Source organism: Mustela erminea, chromosome 20 (assembly GCF_009829155.1).
Source record: "Mustela erminea isolate mMusErm1 chromosome 20, mMusErm1.Pri, whole genome shotgun sequence".
Taxonomy (NCBI): domain Eukaryota; kingdom Metazoa; phylum Chordata; class Mammalia; order Carnivora; family Mustelidae; genus Mustela; species Mustela erminea.
Genome location: NC_045633.1, coordinates 7,122,328 through 7,147,370, shown reverse-complemented (window position 1 = coordinate 7,147,370; position 25,043 = coordinate 7,122,328). Strand labels below are relative to the sequence as shown.

Below are 25,043 nucleotides of genomic sequence, written 5' to 3'. Positions count from 1 at the left end.
AGTGAAGACGAGGCGATTTGGAATTTGCAAGTCACGCTACAAGAGATGAAAGCCCAGTTGCCCGACAAAAGTACGCAAATTCCAAGAGAACCCTGTAAGGATGAGGAGGTGCGAGCAAGCCAGCCTCTCCCCAGAGATAACGGAAGTGAAGAGCGTGATCCATCTAAAGCTGAAATTCAAAGATTAGTCCAAGGAATCAAAGAACAGGAACTGGAAATGAAGCTTCTCACTGAACAGAACATCTGACTGACCCAGCAGATGGATCGGCTCTCCAAAGAGGAGATCGGGAAACTCACTCGGATCATCCAGCAAAAGGATGTGGAGATTCAGGGTCTTTCCAGCAGAATCCCTGCGGGTTCTCACACCCAGAACAGGCATGTGGAACAACTTCAGCGCTAATTGCAAGAGTGTGCTTTGAAAAGCGAACAGGTGTTGGTTGTCCTAAATGAGAAGAGGGAGGTAGAGGTAGAGAAGAGGAAGGTAGAGGGAGAAGCAGACTGTCTCCTTGCCCAGAAGGGAGCTTGACATGGGGCTCTATCCCAGGATCTCGGGATCAAGATCCAAGCTGAAGTCAGATGACTAACCATGTGAGCTACCCAGGTGCCCTTTTAAATTTTGGATTTACAATTGGGTCAAATTTTGAACCTATTTTGAATTAGTCAGTTAGGGTGGGGAGGTTTCAGCCTCCTGTATTCAGATTTCTCTCTTCCACTCCTTCGCTTGGGTTTGTGTCTTCCTGGATGTAGGTGTGGGGTGGGGGAGTGTCTTTTTACCCTGTTCCTCTTCCTCGGATTTTTCTTCCAGAGAGTCTCAAATCAGCATCATCAGCCTTGGAGCTACTGTCGTGGCAATGGTTGTATGGTTTCCAGTCTCCTGGCAGAAGTCAAGGTGGGAACTGATCCCCTCACTGTGCCACAGGGGTCCCCCATAACCCTGAGGATCAGGATCTTGTGCCAAACAGGTTTAGACAATGGAGTGGTCAGTGGAAGAGCACAGGACCCACAGCCTAGTCTTTGATGAAGCAAAACCATCTTCTGCTACAGCTCTACCTTCTCTCAGGGGGGACTGTTTCCCCTGCCCCCCTTTCCCACTCTACAGATTCCCTCAGGATAGATTTTCATGTCTAGCCACATAAAGTCATGAGTTTTTATTTCTGTCCCCATCTAATCACACATGGTGCACATGTTCTGGGTGTTTATGGGTAAAGGGAGCTGGATTGGTCAGCCCACAGATGGCTGTCCTCTTCCTGTGGGAATGCCAGTCCATCTCCCCAGTGTTGGAGTCCACAGACAGCAAAATCATTTCGTCCATGGGCAGAGTCAGAGCCTCAAGCCCCTGCCTCACAAGATGAGTCCATCGACGAGCTGAGGAGCAACAACATGAGAAAGGCAAGTGTGCTGGGGATGGGTTTAGAAATGGGAGATAAGTGGAACACCAAACACCCCACCCCCCGCCTCCTTTTCTGTTTTTCATTAGCTCATGGGCCCTGCGCTGCCATGGATGTGCACCTCAAAGCCCTGAGGGCTCAGAAGACACATGGTAACAGAGAGAGTAGCAGCAGCTCAGGAGCCCAGCAAGGCCACTCCCATTGCCTGAACCACAGTGACTGAGGGGGCAGCCAGGGAGCCATTCTTACATTTCCCTGGGGCTGGGGCCCCCCTCCTTTCCACCCACAACACAGAGGTCCACCCCCAGGACTGTGCTTGGGGTGCGCTTTCCTCCTTAGGATCTGCAAGTCAGCCCCAAGCACTGGCCCAACACCCAGTCCCTGGAGCTCAAGCACACCAGTCAGCATGTTCAACCGTTGCCACCCTCAGGGGGAAGACTTGGAGACCAAAAGAAGCCACGTGCAAGTTACATAGGTGACACCTCCCTCCTAGATAGTCAGTTCTCATTCATTCTCACTTTGTTGGCAAGGATGGGACATTAGTTTGGAAATGGATGGCAACCTCCATGTGAGATAACAGAACATGGGCCAAAACACAAGCTGGCCAGCGATGGCCAGTTCCCTCCCAGATCGTGACTGTCACCTCTGAAGCCAGTTAGTTAGCAAAGGAGCAGATCAAGCTGATCCTGTGTCCTCATTTAACGTGGGGACACCCTGTTTGTGATGCCACTTGTTTTAATCACCTTCTCCTCAGGTCCCTGATGCAAGAGAGATTCCTTCTCGACTTGTGGGGATCCCCTGACACCTGAAACGTGTGATTGACAAGAGTTTAATAGTCACATATGCTCCTACTTTAGGGGAGAAGGATACCACACACTGTGCAGGGCTGCACAGAGTCTGTACTTGAGAACTGAGAGAACAAGCAGGGCCTTGGAAGGCAAGACTTGGTTGAAACAAGACGGTGTGACAGGTCCTTGTTCCCATGGGAGGATATGAGTAGCTTGCTTGAAGAATTCATGTAACTGAATGCTGCTCCCCAAAAACCAATAGGCAGTATGTCTAGTCCCTCTGGTGAGAAAGGTGTTTGGTTAAGAGACCTTCCCCATGGGGTGCCTGGGTGGCTCAGTGGGTTAAAGCCCCTGCCTTCGGCTCAGGTCACGATCCCAGGGTCCTGGGATCGAGCCCCACATCGGGATCTCTGCCTGCCTCTCTGCCTACTTGTGATCTCTGTCTGTCAAATAAATAAATAAATAAATAAATAAAATCTTTAGGAAAAAAAAAAAAAAGAAGAGACCTTCCCCATGAGTGAAGTGGGAGAGGAGAACATGCATGATGCCATTTGAGTCCCTCTTTGATTTTCCAGGTGTCAAGACAGGCCTTACTAAGGAATCTTAATTTCAGACCTTATGCTACAAGAGGGTATGGCAAAATAATTCTTCGAGAACTAATAATGGAATTTCACAGTGAAACAGTATACAAAATAAACATGTAAAGGTAAATTGTATTGCTATACGTAGCAATGAATATGTGGGCTCCACAGTCAAACATACATTCCCAATTACTGGTACAAAGAAACTACTTCAGGATAACCGTGCATTGCATGCCCAGTGCATGTCCAGGAGCCACATGCTGAAAGCTATTTAGCACTGATAAAGGAAATCAAAGAGAAGTAAATGGAGAGATACACCACGTTCATGATTTGGAAGACTGAGCATCATAAAGATGTCAGTTTTCTCCAGATTGACAGATTTATTGTCATTCCTATCAAAATCCTGTCAGCTTTGTCTGTTTTTGTAGAGATGACAAAAATATTCTAATGTATGTGCAAAGACAAGGGAATTAGAGCAGTTTCAAAAACAATTTTGAAAATAATACTAATGGGGAACACAGTCTATGGAGTTTCAGAACTTATTAGTAGTTATAATAAGGAAGATTGTGTGGTATTTGCAGGGCAGACACAAGGAACAAAGAACCCAGAAAGAGTCCCCACAAATATGCCCAACTGCATTTTGAAAAGGGTGCTAAAGCAATTCCATGGAAGAAAGCTGGGTTTTGTGTTGCTGACAGCCATCTGTAGCTTGTGATGAACTCAGGCCAATCTCAGAAAACAGCTGCAGAAGAAAAGGAAGAAGGTGGTTTGACCAAGGTCTTACCAGGTGGGAATGGGAAAGGAGAGAAAGTGTGTGCCCAGGGTTGTGTGGGCGGGGCCCAAAGAGCTATCCAATGATGCTTTCCGAAGGCGGAGGGAGTGGGGAAATTGTCCAATCAGCGGGTGGGCAGAGGCACCAATGAGCGGGACGGTTGTTAGGATAGCTGACGTGGGTGGGTCACTGAGACGCCTCAGCTGAGCGCGGGGGAACCAACTCGCATTTTGCAGCCTTCTGTGAGGCTTGCTTCTTGCCTGGCGTCTCAGGATCCCGCTACCTTGCCCCAGTGGGCGCAGCACCTCAGAACCTCCAAGCCCATGGCCACTGGTCTGAAGACGCCCTCTTTCACCTCCTGTACTTCCTCCTCAAGGTCGACGCAGAGGACGAGGGAGTGAGCGGCCCTTGGGAAGATGCTTCTCTGCGCCGAGGTACCTGTAGGGCATGGTGTCAGGGCCCCGTGTCCCCGGGGGCTGGGGCCTCGCTGGGAGGCGGGCCTGTGTCTCAGGAAGACACTGGTTTGCCAAAAGGTAGTTGTCGGCTCGTGCGCCCCTCGTTTCACAGCTGTGAAGAGCCCGGAGCGGGGCTTCGTTTATGGAGCGGCTAATTATCTCACCTGTGCTGTGCGCCGGGCCTGGGGATAGCGGGAGTGGGAATGCGGCCTGAAGCAGGCAGGTGGGGTGTTGGCTTTCTTGGGGCTAAAGTCTTCTGGAAGACTGATGTGAAGGGAGTAAGTGTAGCGTTGACAGGGGAGAAGTTTGGGTTCTCCCTCTTGAGTAGGTTACATTCTACTGGGGGCTGTCAGGTTCCCCATTATGCACCTGAGATCAGGCCAGTCGGGGTGTGTGTGTGGGGGGGTGGATGGCCTTCCTTTTGGGTGGGTCATGGGTGTTCATTGATTGGGAACACGTGATAATTAGAACTGACAGGATGTGTGAGGGACTCACCACCTGGCTGGAAAAGACAGAAAGGAAATAATGACCCGTGAAATTCATCATTACTGTTTTGCATTGAGTGCTGAGAAATACAGGGTGCGTTAGAGTTTGTAATTTACTGAGTAACGTTTAAGCTGAGACCAGAAGGCTGAGAAATAAAGGCGGATGTGTGGGTGTTCAGTTAGAGCAGGGAAGGGTGTGTACTGTTAAAGGAATTGAGGGAATGTCCTTGAAGCTCCGGCCACATGGGGACTGTCGGGTGGGGAAAAACCAAGGTTTGGGGTGAAGACTTGGACTTTCTGTAGCGTCTTGGAAACTAACCATAGTGATTTAAAACATAGGGTCCAGACCCAAGCTGATCCTAGCTCTGCCTCTTATAAGCCGTGTTGCTAAAGTATTGTATGTCTCAGTTTCTTGATGGGAGAAACGGGGATAATAATAATCCCACTTCATAGAAGATTATAAAGATGACATGATATTTAACATTAATAAAACACTTAGAGCCATGTCTGGCATGTAGTAGGTGTTAGTGGTGGTTGATTCAAGAAAGAAATAAATACATAGATAAGTTTTGAAGTCTTGGAGGCAGTCTCTAGTGACATTTGTGAAGTTAAATGGATTCCACCGAACTTCATTTCTTCTCCAGCTTTCAGGTGTTGTTGACCACATGTGTCACACTATTGAATTAGACATAATTTTTCTCATATCGACAGTTACTTGCCAAGAGAATCTGAAGTGCCATTGAAATGGTGAGAGGGAAATAGAATGCTTTTCAGTACCATATCCCAATTAGGTATATTTAAAATTTCCTGACAAATTGATATATTTAATATTTGTTGCTAACAGTTTGTGCAAAATTGCTTACTTAAACAGAATAAATTGACTGTAGAGTAATTCAGACACAGAATAAGGACAGAGAAGTAGTATAACTAGAGCTTGCCTTTTCTTGACTCTCTATGGGTAAATTTTTATAATTTCTCTGTTCTTCTCTGCCTCAGTTTCCAATGTCCTCCTGTGTCTGCAGCCATGTAAACATTGTAGGGGAAGTTTGGGTTTGGAATTGCAGAGACTAAGGCAGTTGTACTCAGCCCCAATTGTAAACCAGCAAAGCTTGAGGGGCTTTTTGGTTTTTGTTTGTTTGTTTGTTTGTTTGATTGTTTGAGGGACAGAGTGAGAGACAGAACAGGAGCTGGGGAGAATACCAGAAGGAGAAACCGAGTCCCTGCTGAGAGGAGAGCCTGATGCGTGGCTCATTCCAGGGACTCCAGAATCATGAGCTGAGCTAAAGGCAGGTGTTTAAATCACTGAAGCACCCTGGCACCCAGTTGTGGGGGCTTTTTAAAGAAAAGACAGATGCTTACGTCCTACTCTAAACTCACTGAATCAGAGCCATCTGATTGGAAAGGACAGGAAGGAAATGACCCGTGAAATTCATTACTGTTTTGCATTGAGTGCTGAGAAATACAGGGTGCATTAGAGTTTGTAATTTACTGAGTAATGTTTAAGCTGAGACCAGAAGGCTAAGAAATAAAGGCGGATGTGGGAGGGTGTTCAGTTAGAGCAGGGAAGGAGTGTGAACTGTTAAAGGAATTGAGAGAATGTCCTTGAAACTCGGGGCACGTGGGGACCGTGGAGTGGGGAAAACCAAGGTTTGGGGTGAAGACTTGGACTTTTTGTAGGTTCTTGGAGACTAATCATAGTGATTTAAAACATGGGGTCCAGACCCAGGCTGATCCTAGCTCCGCTTCTTATGAGCCGTGTTACTAAACCATTGTATGTCTCAGTTTTCTGATGTGCGAAATGGGGATGATGATAATCGCACTTCATAGATGATTGTAAAAGTGAAATGATATTTAACATTAATAAAACACTTAGAGCCATGTCTGACATGTAGTAGGTTTCAGTGGTGGTTGATTCAAGAAATAAATAGGGGCACCTGGTTGGCTCAGTGGGTTAAAGCTCTCTGCCTTTGGCTCAGGTCGTGATCCCAGAGTCCTGATACTGAGGCCTGCATCGGGTACTCTGCTCAGCAGGAGCCTACTTCCCCTTCTCTCTCTTCTTCTGCCTCTCCACCTACTTGTGATCTCTGTCAGATAAATAAATAAAATCTTAAAAAAAAAAAAAAGAAATGCATACATACATAAGTTTTAAAGACCTGGAGGCAGTCTGTGGTGACATTTGTGAATTTAAATGATTCCACTGAACTTCATTTCTTCTCCAGCTTTCAGGTGCTGTTGACCACATGTGTCACACTGTTGAATTAGAAACAATTTTTCTCATATTGACAGTTATTTGCCAAGAGAATCCGAAGTGCCACTGAAATGATGAGAGGGAAATAAAATGCTTTTCAATACCGTATCCTAGCTAGGTGTATGTAAAATCTGATAAATTGATTTATTTAATATTTGTTGGTAAAAGTTTGTGCAAACTTGCTCATTTAAAGTAAATTGACTGTAGAGTAATTCAGACACAGAATAAGGACAGAGAAGTAGTATAGCTAGAGCTTGGCTTTTCTTGACTCTCTATGGGATAGTTTTTATAATTTCTCTTTTCTTTTCTCTCAGTTTCCAATGCCTTCCTGTGTGGGCAGCCTAAACATTGTAGGGGAAGTTTGGGTTTGGAATTGCAGAGACTAAATAGTTGTATTCAACCCAAAGTGCAAACCAGCAAAGCTTGGGACTTTTTTTTTTTTTTAAGATATTCATTTGTTTATTTGAGGGACAGAGTGAGAAACAGAACAGGAGCTGGGGAGAGGACTAGAGGGAGAAACCGAGTCTCTGCTGAGAGGGGAGCCTGATGCAGGGCTCATTCTAGGTACTCCAGGGTCATGAGCTGAGCTAAAGGCAGGTGTTTGCCTCACTGAGCCACCCTGGCACCCAGCCTATGGGGCTTTTTTAACGAAAAAACAGATCCTTGTGTCCTACTCTAGACTCACTGAGTCAGAGCTGTCTGCGATAGGCCCCAGGGTACAAGGACCAAGCATGTTTGCCATCTGGACGCATTTAATCAAAGCTTTTTTGGCACTGGGCTTTCCGTCATCTAAAAAAACATGCAGTGAGATTGGGAGACCCCATGAATTAATGTTTGATGACACTTAGCAGGGCTCTGTCCTTCAGGTTCTGGGATATCGTGATCTGCATGTTTGATGTAATGTGTTACACCCTTAGCTCTTGTCAGAAAATTATGGATTGTTTTTTCTTTTGTTTTGTGTATAAATTTTGTGTATTTAACAGACAGCAAGCCAGAGAGCATAAGCAGGGGGAACAACAGAGGGAGAGGGAGAAGCAGGCTCCCCGCTGAGCAGGGAGCCCAACAAGAGGCTGGATCCCAGGACCCTGAGATCAGGACCTGAGCTGATATCAAGAGTCAGACGCTTAGCCAAACTGAGCCACCCAGGCACCCTTACAGGACCTGATGTCTTAGGAAAATAAATTGCAGGGGCTAAAGAAAGAGAAGGGAGAAAGTGAGGCCTGTAATTAAAAGAGGCTTGAGAGACCTGTTGACCAATCACAAGGTATGGGTCTTATTCTCACTCAGGATTTAACAAATGCATAGAGTCAAAATATTAATGAGATAATCAGATAAATTTGAACTCTAACCTGACATGTCATGACATTGAGAAATTATTTTGAAATGTTTAAAGAGTGATGATAGTTTTGTGGGTATATCTATGTGTGTGTCCAGCAAGGGCAGTTTTGCTCCCTAGGAGACGTTTGGCAATGTCTAGGACATATCCGGTGGTCAGAAGCAGGAGTGAGGTAGAGGCTACCCTCATGTCGTGTATGGAGACCAGGGCTGCTGCTAAGCATCATACTATGCTCAGTACAGCGCCCTCAGCCAAGAATGATGGGACCCAAGATGTAGGGAATGCCAAGGTTGTGAAACCGTGTTCTGGAGACAAGTGTTGAAGTAGCTGTGGGTCAAATGATAGGATGAAGATATTTGCTTCAAAATGTTATGGGGGTTGTGGCGATGGGCCATGAGTTGAGAATTATTTAAGTTAGTGATGGGAGTTCCTTATACCATTCTCTCTACTTGGGTGTGTGTGTATATGTATCTATCTGTATGTTTATATTGTTTGTGTGTGTGTGTGTGTGTGTGTGTGTGTGTGTAGTATGTGTATATATTATATACTATTGTAAATTTTCATAACAAAAGCTCACAAGCTTGCTACGGGCGATGTAGAGTCTGTGTTCACGTGGTTCCTGGTGCCAGCAGGTGGGGAGGCTGGACAAGCTGAGACGGTGGGTTTGCAGGAGTGGCAGCAGTGGCGTCCTTCCGGGCTCAGTCTGCAGTGGGATGTTGGTGGTGTCTGACTGTCTAGCTTCACTTTATGCCTGTTGCTTTTTTTGTTCATTTTTTGTCTTGTTCTTTGGGCTTCCTAATAGCCCTTCAATAAATTATTTTTCTGTTTAATTCAGTCATGATCAGTTTCTGTGAAGCAAGAATTCTGACTTACACAAGAAAAGGGTGAAGTCGATGTATAGGGAATATCTGATTTGACAGACTGTGAGAGGAGAGAGAGGAATTAGAAGAAATAGATATATAAAAACATACATGTCATTTATATATCTAACAGCTAAAATTTACAGAGTGTATATAGTATGTATATATATATATATATATATACATGCATATATATATGTATATATATATAAAATATTTGAGAGAAAGAAAATCTCATGGCTTCTGCTTTTCTTGTTCTTAACCTCTATCCCTCTTGAGACCACAGTTTATTTATTTATTTATTTTTTAACATATAATGTATTATTAGCCCCAGGGGTACAGGTCTGTGATCGCCAGGTTTACACACTTCACAGCACTCACCATAACACATACCCTCCCCAATGTCCATAACCCCACCACTTTCTCCCTACCCCCCTCCTCCAGCCACCCTGTTTGTTTTGTGAGATTAAGAGTCTCTTACAGTTTGTCTCCCTCCCAATCCCATCTTGTTTCATTTATTCCTTCCCTACCCCCAAAACCCCCACATTGCATCTCTACTTCCTCATATCAGGAAGATCATATGAGAGTTGTCTTTCTCTGATTGACTTATTTTGCTAAGCATAATACCCTTTAGTTCCATCCACATTGTCACAAATGGCAAGATTTCATTTCTTTTGATGGCTGCATAGTATTTTATTGTATATATATACACCACATCTTCTTTATCCATTCATCTGTTGATGGACATCTAGGTTCTTTCCATAGTTTGGCTATTGTGGTTATTGCTGCTATAAACATTTAGGTGCACATGCCCCTTCCAATCACTGCATTTGTATCCTTAGGGTAAATACCCGGTAGTGCAGTTGCTGGGTCATAGGGTAGCTCTATTTTCAACTTTTTGAGGAACCTCCATGGTGTTTTCCAGAGTGGCTGCACCAGCTTGCATTCCCACCAACAGTGTAGGAGGGTTCCCCTTTCTCTCCATTCTCACCAGCATCTGTGATTTCCTGACTTGTTAATTTTAGCCATTCTGACTGATGTGAGGTGGTATCTCATGCTTTTGATTTGTATTTCCCTGATGCCAAGTGATGTGGAGCACTTTTTCATGTGTCTGTTGGCCATCTGGATGTCTTCTTTGCAGAAATGTCTGTTCATGTTCTCTGCCTGTTTCTTGATTGGATTATTTGTTCTTTGGGAGTTGAGTTTGCTAAGCTCTTTATAGATTTTGTATACTAGCCCTTTATCTGATATGTCATTTGCAAACATCTTCCTCCATTCTGTCAGTTTTCTTTTGGTTTTGTTGATTGTTTCCTTGGCTGTGCAAAAGCTTTTGATCTTGATGAAATCCCAATAGTTCATTTTTGCCCTTGCTTCCCTTACCTTTGGCGATGTTCCTAGGAAGAAGTTGCTGTGGCTGAGGTTGAAGAGGTTGCTGTCTGCGTTTTCCTCAAGGATTTTGATAGATTCCTTTCTCACATTAAGGTCCTTCATCCATTTTGAATCTGTTTTTGTGTCTGGTGTAAGGAAATGGTCCAGTTTTATTTTTCTGCATGTGTCTGTCCAATTTTCCCAACACCATTTGTTGAAGAGGCTGTCTTTTTTCCATTGGACATTCTTTCCTGCTTTGTCAAAGGTTAGCTGACATAGAGTTAATGGCTCATTTCTGGGCTGTCTATTCTGTTCCATTGATCTATGTGTCTGTTTTGTGCCAGTACCATACTGTCTTGATGATGACAGCTTTGTAATAGAGCTTGAAGTCTGGAATTGTGATGCCACCAACTTTGGCTTTCCTTTTCAACATTCCTCTGGCTATTGGGTGTCTTTTCTGATTCCATATAAATTTTAGAATTATTTGTTCCATTTCTTTGAAAAAAAAAACTGATGGTATTTTGATAGGGATTGCATTAAATGTGTAGATTGCTTTAGGTAGCAGAGATATTTTCACAATACTTGTTCTTCCAGTCCATGAGCATTGAACATTTTTCCTTCACTTTGTGTCTTCCTCAATTTCTTTCGTGAGTACTTTATAGTTTTCTGAATAGAGATTCTTTGCCTCTTTGGTTAGGTTGATTCCTAGGTATCTTATGGGTTTGGGTACAATTATAAATGGGATCGACTCCTTAATTTCTCCTTCTTCTGTCTTGTTGTTGGTGTAAAGAAATGCGACTGATTTCTGTGCATTGATTTTATATCCTGACACTTTACTGAATTCCTGTACAAGTTCTAGCAGTTTTGGAGTGGAGTCTTTAGGGTTTTCCACATATAGTATCATATCATCTGCAAAGAGTGATAGCTTTACTTCTTCTTTGCTGATTTGGATGCCTTTAATTTCTCTTTGCTGTCCTATTGCTGAGGCTAGGACTTCAAGTACTATGTTGAATAGCAGTGGTGATAATGGATATCCCTGCTGTGTTCCTGACCTTAGCAGAAAAGCTTTCAGGTTTTCCCCATTGAGAATGATATTCACGGTGGGTTTTTCATAGATGACTTTGATAATATTGAGGTATGTGCCCTCTATCCCTACACTTTGAAGAGTTTTGATCAGGAAGAGATGCTGTACTTATTCAAATGCTTTTTCAGCATCTATTCAGATTATCATATGGTTCTTATTCTTTCTTTTATTAACATATTGTATCACATTGATTGACTTGCAGTTGTTGAATCAAGCTTGCAGACCTGGAATATATCCCACTTGGTGGTGGTGAATAATCCTTTTAATGTACTTTTGGATCCTATTGGCTAATATTTTGGTGAGAACTTTCGCATCTGTGTTCATCATGGATATTGGTCTGCAATTCTCTTTTTTGATGGGATCCTTGTCTGGTTTTGGGATCAAGGTAATGCTGGCCTCATATAATGACTTTGGAAGTTTTCCTTCCATTTCTTTTTTTTTTTTTTTAAGATTTTATCCATTTACTTGACAAAGAGAGATCACGAGTAGGCAGAGAGGCAGGCAGAGAGAGAGAGAGAGGAGGAAGCAGGCTCCTGCTGAGCAGAGAGCCCGATGTGGGACTCGATCCCAGGACCCTGAGATCATGACCTGAGCCGAAGGCAGCGGCCCAACCCACTGAGCCACCCAGGCGCCCCCATTTCTATTTTTTGAAACAGTTTCAGGAGAATAGGAATTAGTTCTTCTTTAAATGTTTGGTAGAATTCCCTTGGGTAGCTGAGGCCACAGTTTAATTCTTGTCTAGGGATATTATGAGATAGCCCCATACCATATTGCTTTATATAAGAAACTCTACTTTCTACTTAAGTAAATGCAAGTGGTCTCTGTCACCTACAACCCAGAGAAGCTCCTCATAGTTTAGATGATGATGTGCTCACCTAACCACCTTTTTGCTATACCTGCTTTTGCTCACTGCTGTGCAGATGTTCCACAAATGTCTATTTAACAGGCACATGATTGTTATTTGGCTCCAGACAAGGAACAAATGCGCTATTCATGACAGCAGAAGCACTCTGGTCTTCTTGGCATTTCAAATAATCATTGTAAGTGGCACACTTATTGAGAGTTCATTCTGTTGCATGTGCCCTCTTTCATAAGTTTTGCCGGCAAGCCTCAGTCTCTCTGAACACCCCTGACTGTAGGGTCCTCAGGCCTTGGGTTTGTGAGGCACAAGGAATGAATGAATGAATCCAGTGGGGTCCCCTGAGAGACAGCCTGCCAGCCTCTCTTGGTGGGTCCTATACTGATGGACAGAAGCCATTCCAACTTCATTGATGAAGGTGGCATATAAGGTGGAAGATTGTTCAGGCAGGGTGGCCTGGGTTTTCTGAGAACAGGCTTTGAGTCAAATAGCCTCAGACTATAGTCCTAACTCTACCCCATGCTCCTGTGCTTCCTTAGGCATGGTATTTAACCTCTCTATCCTACAGTTTCCTCATCTGTAAAGTGGTCTGTTTTAAGGATTCAATGAAAAAAATATGTATACATACATAAATTCAAGGAGAAGATGGTACATGTGAAGCATTCTAGACGTGGTGTTTTTATTATTACTCAATATTGTGGTTAATATTATCATAGGGACGTTCTTCTGGTATAAAGAGCATGAAGCAGGAGATGCTTTATGTAGAGGGTGGTCAAATTTTTGGCCCCTTCCAGGCCCTGTGGTTGCCATGATGCCATTTACTCATCAGCTCAGGGATCTCATGCTTGGGTGACCCCTTCTGGGCCAGCACATTAATTACACATTCTTGGTAGCTCCCAGGGGCCTGGTCTGGTGGGGAGGGTTTCTGTGTTTGAGCTCTTGGGTCCTGGCTACCTGGACTCCACCACCTTCTACCTTGTGACACTCAGTACCTAATAACCCTGTGACAGAAAGTAATTCAGGCTATCCAGTAGGGTTGTTGGTGACAATTAGATGGAATGATACATATAAAATGCCTGACACATGTTAAGAAATGTTTCACCTCTTTCCATTTTCTTATTCTTTTTTACTAGCTCCCAGAACAACGCATTTCTACCCATTTCTGTTTCAGAGAGGTGAGGTGATTTGCTGAAGGCCATACTGTGAGACGAATAAGTTGAGGAAAAGACATGGCAGGGGTAGTGAAGAGCATGAGTAGAAGCCGGGAAGTGAGAACTCGCTGTGAAGCTGCGGGGTGGCTGGAGAGCCAGGTGTGGGTGAAGGAAGGGTGTGGGATGAGTTTAGGAAGGACTTTGGATGCCCTGGGCTGAAAGACAGTGGGTCTCCGAGGGATTTTGAAGTTGGAGTTGTCGCTCTCGCCAGCAAGAACGACCAGGAGACCTCAGCGAAGCAAGCTTTATTTCTGGGTAGCTGTTGGGATCTCCTCTCTCCCCCGCCCGCGCATGTGTATATATACCAAGGTTGCACAACCAATCACTCGCAGCCACATAGATACAAAATCTTAAGTTCCGCCTACTGGCTCGCATCCAGCCGCCATCTTAATGGCGTGTTTACTTTCGGGCAACGAAAAAGTCATGCGGCGCCCGAGGCTCCCACGGGCCCAGCCGGAGCAGCTCCGCATCGTCGCCACCTGGCGGCGGCAACGGCTTGAGGCAGCGGCGGCCGAGGCAACGAGCGGCACGGCGGAGCCCAAAAGCATCACCGCGCATGCGCTACAAGCTGCTCGGGCACCGACATGGAGTGACCTCGTTTAATTTGTGTTTTCAGAGCATTCCAGAGGAGGTTGGAGGAGGAGCCAGTAGAGACAGAGTGATTCTAGAGGAGGAGGATCTTCTCTGAGGGATCAGGGCAGGCAGTGCAGAAGGTTTGAAGCAGGATGTGATAAGGTCTGGGTCCTAAGGAAGGCACAGCCCCCTGGGGAAGAAGAGGCCTGCATGGGAGGGAAAATGACATAGAACAGTGCCCAACCTCAGATGCCTGGAGCACCCAGCCTGGAACCGCTGGTCACCCAGGTATACGGTGCCAGGTCCCAAATGCACAGAGCAGTGTATTCAGATCAGATGGGATCAGAGCAATAGATTCTCTCAGTTCTGCCTTGGTCACTAGAACTCAGGACTTAGCTTCCTCAAGCCCTGCTTTATTATGGCTGCTCTCTCTTCCCAAGGGGTCTATGTGTGTGTTGGAACAAGGGACCAATATCTTCGTCACCGAACCAGGAGAGAAACCTTATTTTTGTCTGTGAGATGCTACCTGCCTCCAGCCTTCAAAAAACAGTGCAGCATTTTTCGTCACCAGGCAGATGTGATTTCAAGTACACTGTACAACCTTGAGAAGCTCACCTCATTTCTGTGTCCTTGGTTTCCTTATATAGACAATGGGGGTTATTATGCTGTCTTCTTCCTAGAGTTGCTGTAAAGATGAGATAGTGCATGTGTACACGTTATCTCAGAACATAGCATGAAGTGCAAAACGAAGCATTGTTTCTTGCCTTGTCATTTGTGGCCTTATTCCCAGGTAGGATAGTTTGGTTCCCATCCTGACATAAGTCGTGAGAGCCATTTTGTTTTCGATACAGATGGCAGTGACTACAAGGGAGTCTGAATACATGACCAAAAAGACTTGAACTGTCCTCAGTGGTCCGGAGCCTCTGATTCCAGGAACAGTTCAAGGGTCCCCATGGGGGCATAGCCCATATGGAACTTACTCAGGAGCTTTCTGGGACTGGGTGACCCTTCTCACTTGATAATGGCACAGCTGAATTTCCCAGCAGGGATCACTAATCACAGCAGCCACTGATCCCACAAAAGATGGAGCTGAGCTCTTTCCAGGCATCCAGGACAAATATGGTTGATGCTCATGATCTTTGGTTTCAGTCCACTAAGGGGAGAAGAAGCAGCAAATTCCCCCTCTTCCATGGAGTAGGTCATGGTTAGACATAGACTATGGATTAGCTTCCAACTTCTCTTACCTCTAAAAGTCAGCCCTTCCTTCCTTCCAGCCTGTCTGCCCCTCAAATCATAACAAATGCTGACCTGCTGGGATATGTTTGATGGGGTTTAAAGGGCGGAAAGGCAAAAAGGGGAGCAAGGATATATCCCATATCTTCTCACATATTCACCGTATGTGAATTCCACATTTTCATGAAGATTCATCACCACCCTATGTGATAGATACTGTCATTCCCATTCCCACTTTAATTTTAGGTGAAGAAACTAAAGGTGAGAAGGGGAAGAAGTAAAGGCCCCTGACACACAGCTGCCAACAGCATCCTTGTGAGGAGTGTCATATACACAGGGAGAGGGGAGGGATGGCTGAGCACAGCTTGAGACACAGGCTGCCACACTGCCTCTGCCTGAAGCAAGCCTCCTTCATGGGAGGAAGAGCTACGCAGACCACTGCTTCTCAAATGTCCCCCAGAGGCTGTGTGGCAATGCAGCTCTGACTCAGTGGATCTAAGTGGGTCCTAGGAAGCCACATTTTACAATTTTCAGGTGATGACAGATGCTGCTGGTTCACACTCGGAATAACAAGGATGTTGTTGATATACTGGAGGTAGCCGAGGGTTAAAAACCACAGACCTGAGGTCAAAATCCATCTCTACCTCTTTTTCACTGTGGCTCCTTGAGTGTCCTCTAGACTGTTTCCCCACCTGTTTAAATGGAATCGTGAAACAGCTGCAGGAACCAACAGGAAGAATACGATATGGTACCACAGACTCTCTTGGTAGCTGTGTGTCAGGGGCACTTGTTTTCATGGCCTTCAGCGGCATACAATACCCTCTCCTGCGTCTGGTCTCTTCTGCTGCTGCCACAGTTCCTGGACGTAGGACCTTGTGTCCTCATTTTAGTCACTTGTTCAAGCTCCGCAGTTTCTTGAGCACTACGCTGGTGTGGACTCGGGAACAATGACACACAGACCGAGATGGTTCCTACTGTCATTGGGCTCAAAATCTGGCAGGGGTGACAGACGTGAAGCACATAATGGGATCAATGTTTCCCAAGATGACACTTGTGCTAAGTCCTGTGCAGGGGAAATGGACACCACTTACTGAGTGTCTCCACGTCTCATGTAGTCAGTCTCATTTTGTCCTCCCATCAGCCCTCGGGTGTAATGTTTTCTGAGTAACTAGATGGACTCACTCATCTCTGCTTTCCCACAGGAGGTCTGAACGAAGTGTTTCTATGTGCTGTGAATAAGAGTGAAAGGACCGTTGGGAGGGCAAGAGGTGGGCAGGGGAGGAGGTGTGGGTCACGGAGTAGGGCCTGGACGGGAAGGGTGGAGTGGTCTTCTGGGTGCGGGCAAAGCTGGGACAGGGCTTGGATGCTGGCTCGGACTTCCGCCTGGGAGCTGGCCACATTGGAGGCCCAGGGAGGAAAGAAAAGGAATAGGGAATGTCTGTGTCTCTCTCCACTGAGGCTGGAGTATCAACTGGCCTTCTCTGACTAGTAAGACCCTTTCTCCATCTTACAGATGGAGGAGGAGAAAGTGGAGAGAAAGCATTGCCAGGAGCAGTCCACTGGCATCTATTGCATAAAGGAGAAGAAAGCACGGATTTTTTTGCCTTTCAGTATAGTGACCTTCAGCTACACTTGGCCCAGTGAAGATCAGCTGAGCCATTTGTGTGCTTCCAGGACTGGGTGACACACAGATAGATAGGCACGGAAGGGCAGGATTTCTCTTCTCCCTTGGCCCTTTGTTATCCGGGATCCTCTCCACCTCCTCCTTAAACTATTAGGAAGTCCCCAGGAGCAGGGTGGCAGGAGTCGGGTCTCAGAGGGGCTGCCGTGATCCTGTGCCCCAGACAACACTGAGAAAGTAGCCCCAGGACATTGTGTCATGAGGACTGGAATGAGGATCCCGTCCATCTCCTTGGGCATGAACACTGTTCCATTCCCTGCTGTCTCCCCCACTGCTATGCCAAATACAACTGAAAACACATCTGTGACCAACTGAGCCAGAGTTTCCGGGGGTGAGTCCCAGGCTGAGCCCTGCTAGGTGCACCTGCTAGGTGCTGAGCCCTGCACCTGTGGCCTGGGATGGGTGCCGGTCACTGTTGTCCCAGACAGGGGTGCCTGTCCCCCTTCTCTCCAGGGGACCTGCATTGGACCTCTGCTTCCTCACATTCTCCCCAGGGCTGCTGGTCCCCAGACCAGACACCTGCCAGTCTGAGTGTGACCAGCACTGCCTCCCAGGGTTTCCTTTGCCTGAGTCCTTCCCCGGGAGCTCCTGCATCTCCTGACACATACTCCCTGTGTGCCTCTCCTCCCCCTTAAACTTGCACGTGTTTAGTCTCTGTCCCTGTGGGACCCAGTGACTTAGAGCATGGATTGGAGCAGACCCATGGGAAACCTTTCTCTGGCCTAGGGTTGTGAGCGATGCTTTTGCCCCCTGCGGTGTGTCTTCCAGCTTTCTGCATTTCCCTGGTTTCTGTGTGGGCCACAGGAGGAAACAGCCGTGTCCTGTCTGGGGACCGACTGTGGTGTCCCAGCAGGAACAGGGGCCTTAGCCCCGAGATTGTGCCCAGAATTCCTAAAGGGGTCCCTAGGATGACATCTCCTCTGTAATCCATTGGGTGTCTCAACATCCAATAAGGGAAATTCTATGTCAGAGAGAGGAAACAAAAACAAAACAAAACAAAACCCAAAACAAGTGCCCTTTGAAAATAGGTGCAGACACAAAGGCACCTATTGAGGGATTCCACTTCCAGAAACCTCCAGAACACGTGCAGGAACAGAAAGAGAAAGCAGCTTAGGGGTTGCGAGGGGCCAGGCTGGGGGAGCAATGGGTAGGAGGGCTTGGGCTCAGGGTCTCCTTTGGGGAAGGAGATATCCTGCAACGATGTTCTGTGGTGTGGTGGCACAGCATTGGGAATGCACTTCATGCTCGTGACATGTTCAAAGGAAAACGAGAACTTTTATTTAAAATAAATAATACACAGCATACAGAAGAAGGACGGCGACTAGAACGGTGACTCCATCCGGGAGAGGAAGAACACAAGGGGAGGGTATGAAACATTCTGGGGGGATGTCGAGGTCAGGGGATGGAACTGACGGTATTTTTCTGGGGAGATCACCACGCAGAGTTGTGGGCCCTGGATGCGGGTCTGGGAGCCCCGCAGGAGCAGGTTTAGGGGCCGGGGTTGGGCTAGGGGCGGGGACAGGGTCAGCAGTAGTGGCCAGTGCAGGCTCCAGAGCAGGAGCTGGGTCAGAGGCAGGAATAGGAGCACAGGCAAGGGCAGGGAAAGGAGCAGGAACAATTGATAGAGACTGGGTCTGGGGCGGGAACAGGGGCCTAGGCAGGGGCAGGGGAAGGGATAGTGGTCCTGGCAGGGCCAGGAGAAGGGATGGTGGCAGTTGAAGGGGAAGAAGCAGGGGCAGGGGTTGGGTCTGGGGCAGGAACAGGGGCGCAGGCAGGGAAAGTGGAGGCCATCCTGACAGGGGCAGGGACAGGGGCAAGAACAGGGGTAGGACCTGGGTCTGGGGCAGGTGCAGGGGCAGTGGCCCTGGCAGGGAAAGGAGAAAGGACAGGGGCAGACGCAGGGGCAGAGGAAGGGGCAGGAGCAGGAACTGGGGCAAGTGCATTGGTGATGGCTGGTGCAGGGTCAAGGGCAGGAGCTGGGTCTGGGGCAGGAACAGGGGCACTGGCAGGGGAAGGGGAGGCTGTCCTGGCATGGGCATGGGAAGGGGCAAGGGAAGGGGCAGGAACAGGGGTAGGACCTGGGTCTGGGGCAGGCGCAGGGGCAGTGTCTCTGTCAGAGAAAGGAGAAGGGATAGGGGCAGGGGAAGGGGCAGAAGCAGGAGCTGGGGCAAGTGCAGGGGTGATGGCCGGTGCAGAGTGAAAGGCAGGAGCTGGGTCTGGGGCAGGAACAGGGGCACAGGGAGGGGTCGGGGAAGGGGTGAGACCAAGGGAGGATCTGGGTCAGGGGCCAGAACAGGAGCACAGGCAGGGGCAGGGGAAGTGGGAGTCGCTCTGGCAGGGGCAGGGGAAGGTGGAGAGGCAGAAGCAGGGGTGGGGGCAGGAGCAGGAGCCAGCTCTCCCTGGACAGCATCAGCATCTCCGTGGGCAGGCACCAGGGCACCTGTCGGCTCCCGGTCTCCTCCTGAAGTGATTCCAGACACCATCTCCGCCTCCGGAGTTGCTGAAGTTGGGAGTGGGTCTAGCTCCTCCACTGGAGTAGCTGTGAGAGGAGAGGAGGTCACCCGTGGGCCTGCCCCTCCCTGTGGCTTTGCAGAGACAGGGCACAGCCCAGGGCCTCCCAGATAAGCCGCAGCCACGAAGGAACCCTCACTGGGATGTCTCCCCGACTGCAGTTCACCCCCTGGGTGCTCCGAGCCAAGTCGTGGCTCCTGGCCCCACATCAGCCTGCGGGGGCTTCTCCCTGTGGGGCCCAGCACCGACCCATCCCCACACAGCCACAGGCTCCCCATCCCAGACTTCTCACCCTCGGACTTGGCCTCCGTGGGCTCCGCGTCCAGGGCCGCAGTCCAATGGAGTACCGCGGGCCGTGGTCTGGGAGGTACCGGAGGCCTCCCCAGGACCGGGGACTCTGGGGTCAGGGAGGAGTGCGTGTCTTCCTGCCTCCTTCCTAGTTCATCCGTGGCCTGCCAAGGCAGAGATGGGGAGTGTGCAAGAGGCCTCAGAGCCCTGCCTGGCCATACCCTCCATCCTCCTGCCCAGTGCCCCTGCTTCTCCCGGATCCCACTCAGACCTGTGCGTGCACAGCCCCGCACCTGGGTCAGTGACCCGTCCCTGCAGGGTCTCAGGATAAACCCTGGGCAGAAGGGTGCAGCCCCCACACCCTGTCCCACCTAACCAGCGTTAACCTGTGGTGTGAACATGACCTGCTCACCAGGCATCTGACCTCTCCGCCTGCTCCTGCTTGGGGTGCTCCACCCCCAATGAGCTCTCTTTACACACACACACACACACACACACACACACACGGAGGAGACCTAGGCCTACACGGGTCAGTCAGAAGGTGTGGGTCTGTCTGACTCTGAGCCTCCTGGTGTCACCTTTTGATTCTTTTTGCCAAAGGGCCGGAGGCATTGGGGAAGCCTGACAGGACCTGCCCAGTGAGGGGACGTGTTTGGTGGGTGGGCTCTCCTCTGCCTGCATCCTCTGCGCTTCGGTAGGCAGCACAAGAACATGTTGCTTCCTTCAGGATCTGCACAGAAATGAGCTGGGCAGGGGGGTTTTCTGGGAATGTGGGTGCCTGGATATGTGGGTTCCAATTCTGTTGGGCTCTGTCGTCAGGGAAGTGAGGTCACCACTGCCTGGGGGCTCCTTGACTGACTTCCTCTTCCCACAGAGCTCCCTGAGGGTGCCCTCCCCCAGCTGCTCAAGGCTCACCCTTCGCCCCATGCCCTGTCCATACAGTGACCCCCACACAGCCTCCCCACAGCCCCTGGGAGGCCTGGATGCAGCTGTTGTCCCCGCTGGGAGGGCACAGAGCTGGGTTCAGACCGGGCTCCTGCTCCTGCCCAGGACTGTGAGCCCGGACACACCCAGTGGCTCTCAGGGCCTCCCCAGTCTCCCCGTCTGCACATTGGAGGTGTTCTGGCTTCTCCTTCTAGGGATGCCATCAGGGGTAGGACCTCTCTGTACGTTCCATACCCGCTCTCCCAGGAGGGTGGTGCACACACTTGGCTCAGGGTCAGGGTTAGGGTCAGGGTCCGGGTTAGGTTTAGGGTCAGGGTCAGGGACAGGATCAGGGTCAGTGTTAGGGTCAGAGTTAAGGTTAGGGTAGGGTTAGGGTCAGGGTCCGGGTCAGGGTTAGGTATTAGGGTTAGGTTTAGGATTAGGGTTTGGATTAGGGTTCAGGTTTAGGATTTGAGGTTAGGGTTTGGGTTCGCGTTCCATTTCCGGGTTAGTATTATGGGTTAGGGTTCAGGTGTCATTGTACTGTTAGCTAACACCTCTATCATGTTACATAATTCTTATTTCTTCTAGTCTTGGGAACATTTAAGATCTAGTCTCTCAGCAAGTTTAATGTTTCTGATATCGTTGGTGTCCATAATCACCGTACTGTGTATTAGGTCTCTGGGACTTATTTATCCTTCAGCTACACTATGTGCCTTTGACAACACCTCTCCCATTTCTCCACCCCAAGCCCTGGTAACTACCACTTTACTCTGTTTTTACAAGTTTGGTTTGTTTGTTTGTTTGTTTTTAGATGCCACATAGAGGGATACCCTTCAGGGGCATCTGGGTGGCTCAGTTGGTTAAGGTCTAACTTTTGATTTTGGCTTTGGCCATGATATCAGGGTTATGAGATCAACCCCTGCATTGGGCTCCAAGCTCAGCATGGAATCTACTTGAGATTCTGTCTCCCTCTCCCTGTGCCCTTCCCCGACTTGCACATGTGCGCTAGCGCTCTCTCTCTTTCTCTCTCTGTCTCTGTCTCTAAATAAGTAAATAGTCTTAAAAAAAAAATAAGAGGTACTGCATGTTATTTGTCTTTCTCTGTCTGACTTATCTTAGCACAATGTCCTCAAGATCTGTCCTTGTTGTTGTAAGTGGCGGGATTTCCCTGGCGGGATCATAGTCCATTGTAGCTATCTACTACACCTTTATTCACGCATCCATTGAGGGACACTTGGTTGGTTTCCATACCTTGGCTCTTACGAACAATGCTGCCACAACCATGGGAGTACATATGTCTGTCTGGTCTTTCACTGAGTACTTAGTACTGCAAGGACAGTTTTACACACTGTACTTGGATTAAGTCACTCGATTTCCCAAGCATGACAGCAGGAGCCACTATGATCATCCCCCTAGAGCATGAGGCCAAGAGCAGCGCAGTAGTGCGCACAGTCACATAGCTAGCGAGCAGGAGAGCAGCTTTGCAAAACCAGTGGTCCAAGTCCAGAGCCAGTCTCCTGAGCACTGCTCTCTCCTGGCCCTTCCCAGCTCCTCCAGAGCCTTTGGTCTAGGCTGGGGTGGCAGTTTGGGTGGCCAGGCTGAGTGGTGAGGAGTGTGAGGAGCCATAGTGAAGGGGAACTGTCTAAATCCTTTTCTCAGAATCACCAAGTCTAAGCAAGATCTTGAGACCTCACTAGGCTGAATCTTGTCTCCCCAGATTCCACTTGCTTAGCCTCCACCCATGATGGTACTATCCAGACAGCCGAGCCATGAAGGCAGGGCTTGTGGTCACCTCCAGATCATCAGTTTATCTCCATTAGGCTTCCTGTGTCTTCCAGGAAAACTCCAGCAAAAGGTCATGAGGGTGGAGGGTGCCTGGTTGGCTCAGTGGGTTAAGCCTCTGCCTTCTGCTCAGGTTGTGATCTCAGGGACCTGGGATCGAGCCCTGCATTGGGCTCTCTGCTCATCAAAGAGCCTGCTTTCCCCTCTCTCTGCCTGCCTCTCTATCTCCTAGTGATCCCTCTGTCAAATAAATAAAATTAAAAATAAAAAAGATCATGAGGGTGGAGCCTTTATGAATGGGATTAGTGCCCTTAGAAAAGAGAGCCCAGAGATCTACCTAGCCCCTTTGACCCTGTGAGACTATAAGGAGTATTCTGTGCCTTAGAAGATGGCCCTCATTCAACCATACCTGCCCCCTGATCTTGGACATCTGGTCTTCAGAACTGTGAGAAGTAGATTTCTGTTGTTTCTAAGTCACCAAGTCTGTGGTATTTTGTTATAACAGCTCAAATGGACTAAGATGCCCTCCTAAGCAGTTTGTACATCTTATAATACTTATTTGTTTGAGAGAGAGTGAGAGAACACGTGCAGGGTGGTAGGGTCCGAGGCAGAGGGAGAAGCAGGCTCCCCCTGAGCAGGGAGCCCCTGCAGGGCTCAATCCCAGGACCCTGGGATCATGACCTGAGCCGAAGGCAGACACTTAACTGACTGAGTCATACAGATGCCCCGGTAGTGCCTACTTAGTGTACATGTAGTTACTGGGGATGTCTGACATCCCAGCTAGACCATAGCCCTCCTAAGCGCAGCAGCCTTCTCTGGGTGACGCACTGCCATCTCTCTCTCTCTCATACCCAGTGCCTGCCAGAGAGTAGATATTGAATAAATACGTAGTGAGTGGATGTTGAAGGCGAGGCTCAGTTATTTCAAAACCTCTTGATTTCCAAAACCCTCTGGGAAGAGTTGGGAAAGAATTCAAACAACCTCCCTCAGAGAAGGACAGATTGTGGAAAGCCGTGCAGACAAGCCACTGAGATCACTGGTTTGGGGAGTTTTTCCTTCCACCTGCGAATTCTGGGGGATGGGTGCTTTTCCCTAAGCTGGTCACGTTTGAGACCACTGAGTCCCACTGGAAGCCCACTGTCACCTCTTCCTCTACTCTGGCCCTGATGGCAAGCTCTCTAGGCTCAGGCAGCTGTTAATTTAAGGTAACAATTAAGTGCCACTAAATTGCTCTTTCAATACCATCAAGGGGTCAACAGGAGAGCTTTCCTCTGCCAAACAGAATGAATCCCCAAAGCTGGACGAATGTTCCGAGCTTGACCCAATGAGAGTGGAGCTCAGAATCAAGCATGAGCCTACCCACAGCCTTTGGAAGTGATGAAGTCCGTGAACTCAAAGGGTCTGTGGGGTACCTCACCTGTGTTTCTTGTCCCTGAAGCTCTTGGAAGTCTCCTGTGGTCCCAGTGATGCCATCAAATCCTTGAGACAAAAATTCACCTGAGCCCATTTAAACATCAAAGTGGCTTTATTTAATAATTCAGGAGTCAGGCAGCATCCCCTCTAGCAAGTAGAAAGGAGCTCAGTTGAGCTGTGGGAAAGGGGAGGTTTTTAAAGGTGGGAAGGGGGTGGAAAAAGGAAATGATTACCAAAGAATGACTTGTCTCAGAGGAGGTCACCTTCTTAAGCAGAACGGAAGGAGTCAAATGGGTGAATCATCTCATTAGTGCTGACCTTCTAATTCCATGGTGACTGGTTAAAGTTTGCATTCCTGGGGGGTTGAAATGGTGGTTAGGTTAGGTGTTCAATCTTGGTTTGCTGATGCTGGGGTTTAGTCAAGTGACCCTCTTTGGGGCATGCTATCTCTTCTTATTTTTTATTTATTTATTTTTAAAGATTTTATTTATTTATTTGACAGACAGGGATCACCGTAGGCAGAGAGGCAGGCAGAGAGAGAGAGAGAGGGAGAAGCAGGCTCCCTGCTGAGCAGAGAGCCCAATATGGGGCTCGATCTCAGGACCCTGAAATCATGACCTGAGATGAAGGCAGAGGCTTTAACCCACTGGGCCACCCAGGCGCCCTGCTATCTCTTTTCAAACACAGTGTACAAGTCTTTCACGTCCTTGGTTAAGTTTATTCCTAAATATTTTATTATTTTGGATTTTATTGTAAGTGGAATTGTCTCTGAATTTCTTCTTCAGGTTGTTCACTTCTAGTGCAAAGGAATGAAAGTGATTTCTGTGTGTTGATTTTGTATCCTACAACTTGGCCAAATTTATTAAGCCTAATATGTTAATTTTTGTGTGTGTGTGTTTGTGTGTGTGTTAGCATCTTTAGGGCATTCTACGTAAAAGATTATTTCACATGCAAGCAGGAATTATTTTTCTTCTTCCTTTCCAATCTGGATGCCGTTTATTTCTTTTTCCTGCCTAATAGGTCTGGCTAGAATTTCCAATCCTGTGTTGAGTAGAGGTGGTAAAAGTGGGGATCTTTGACTTGTTTCTGATCTTAGGGAAAAAGCATTTTGACTTTTATCACTGAGTATTATGTTAATCATCACTTTCTCAAAGATGGCCTTTATCCTGTTGAGGTGACCAGTAGATTTTGTATTGCTATG

At 47.9% G+C, this 25,043-nt stretch overlaps 2 protein-coding genes across 2 annotated transcripts in view; one reads left to right on the top strand and one right to left on the bottom strand.

Annotated features, from left to right (window-relative positions):
• Positions 1-25,043, top strand: part of LOC116580553 (thyroid receptor-interacting protein 11-like) — a 302,056-nt gene that overhangs the window by 6,014 nt on the left and 270,999 nt on the right. Inside the window, exon 2 of the mRNA XM_032326926.1 lies at positions 12,064-12,074. The gene's annotated coding sequence lies outside the window, so the exon portion shown is untranslated. The remainder of the gene's footprint in view (positions 1-12,063; positions 12,075-25,043) is intronic.
• LOC116581443 (proline-rich protein 36-like) lies at positions 184-20,478 on the bottom strand. Its single transcript, XM_032328621.1, has 6 exons — positions 20,299-20,478; positions 19,725-19,884; positions 19,000-19,460; positions 18,335-18,482; positions 3,812-4,095; positions 184-441 (listed from the first exon to the last, which is right to left on the bottom strand). The coding sequence occupies exons 1-6, from the start codon at positions 20,431-20,433 to the stop codon at positions 184-186; spliced, it is 1,446 nt and encodes a 481-aa protein (XP_032184512.1). The 5' UTR covers positions 20,434-20,478.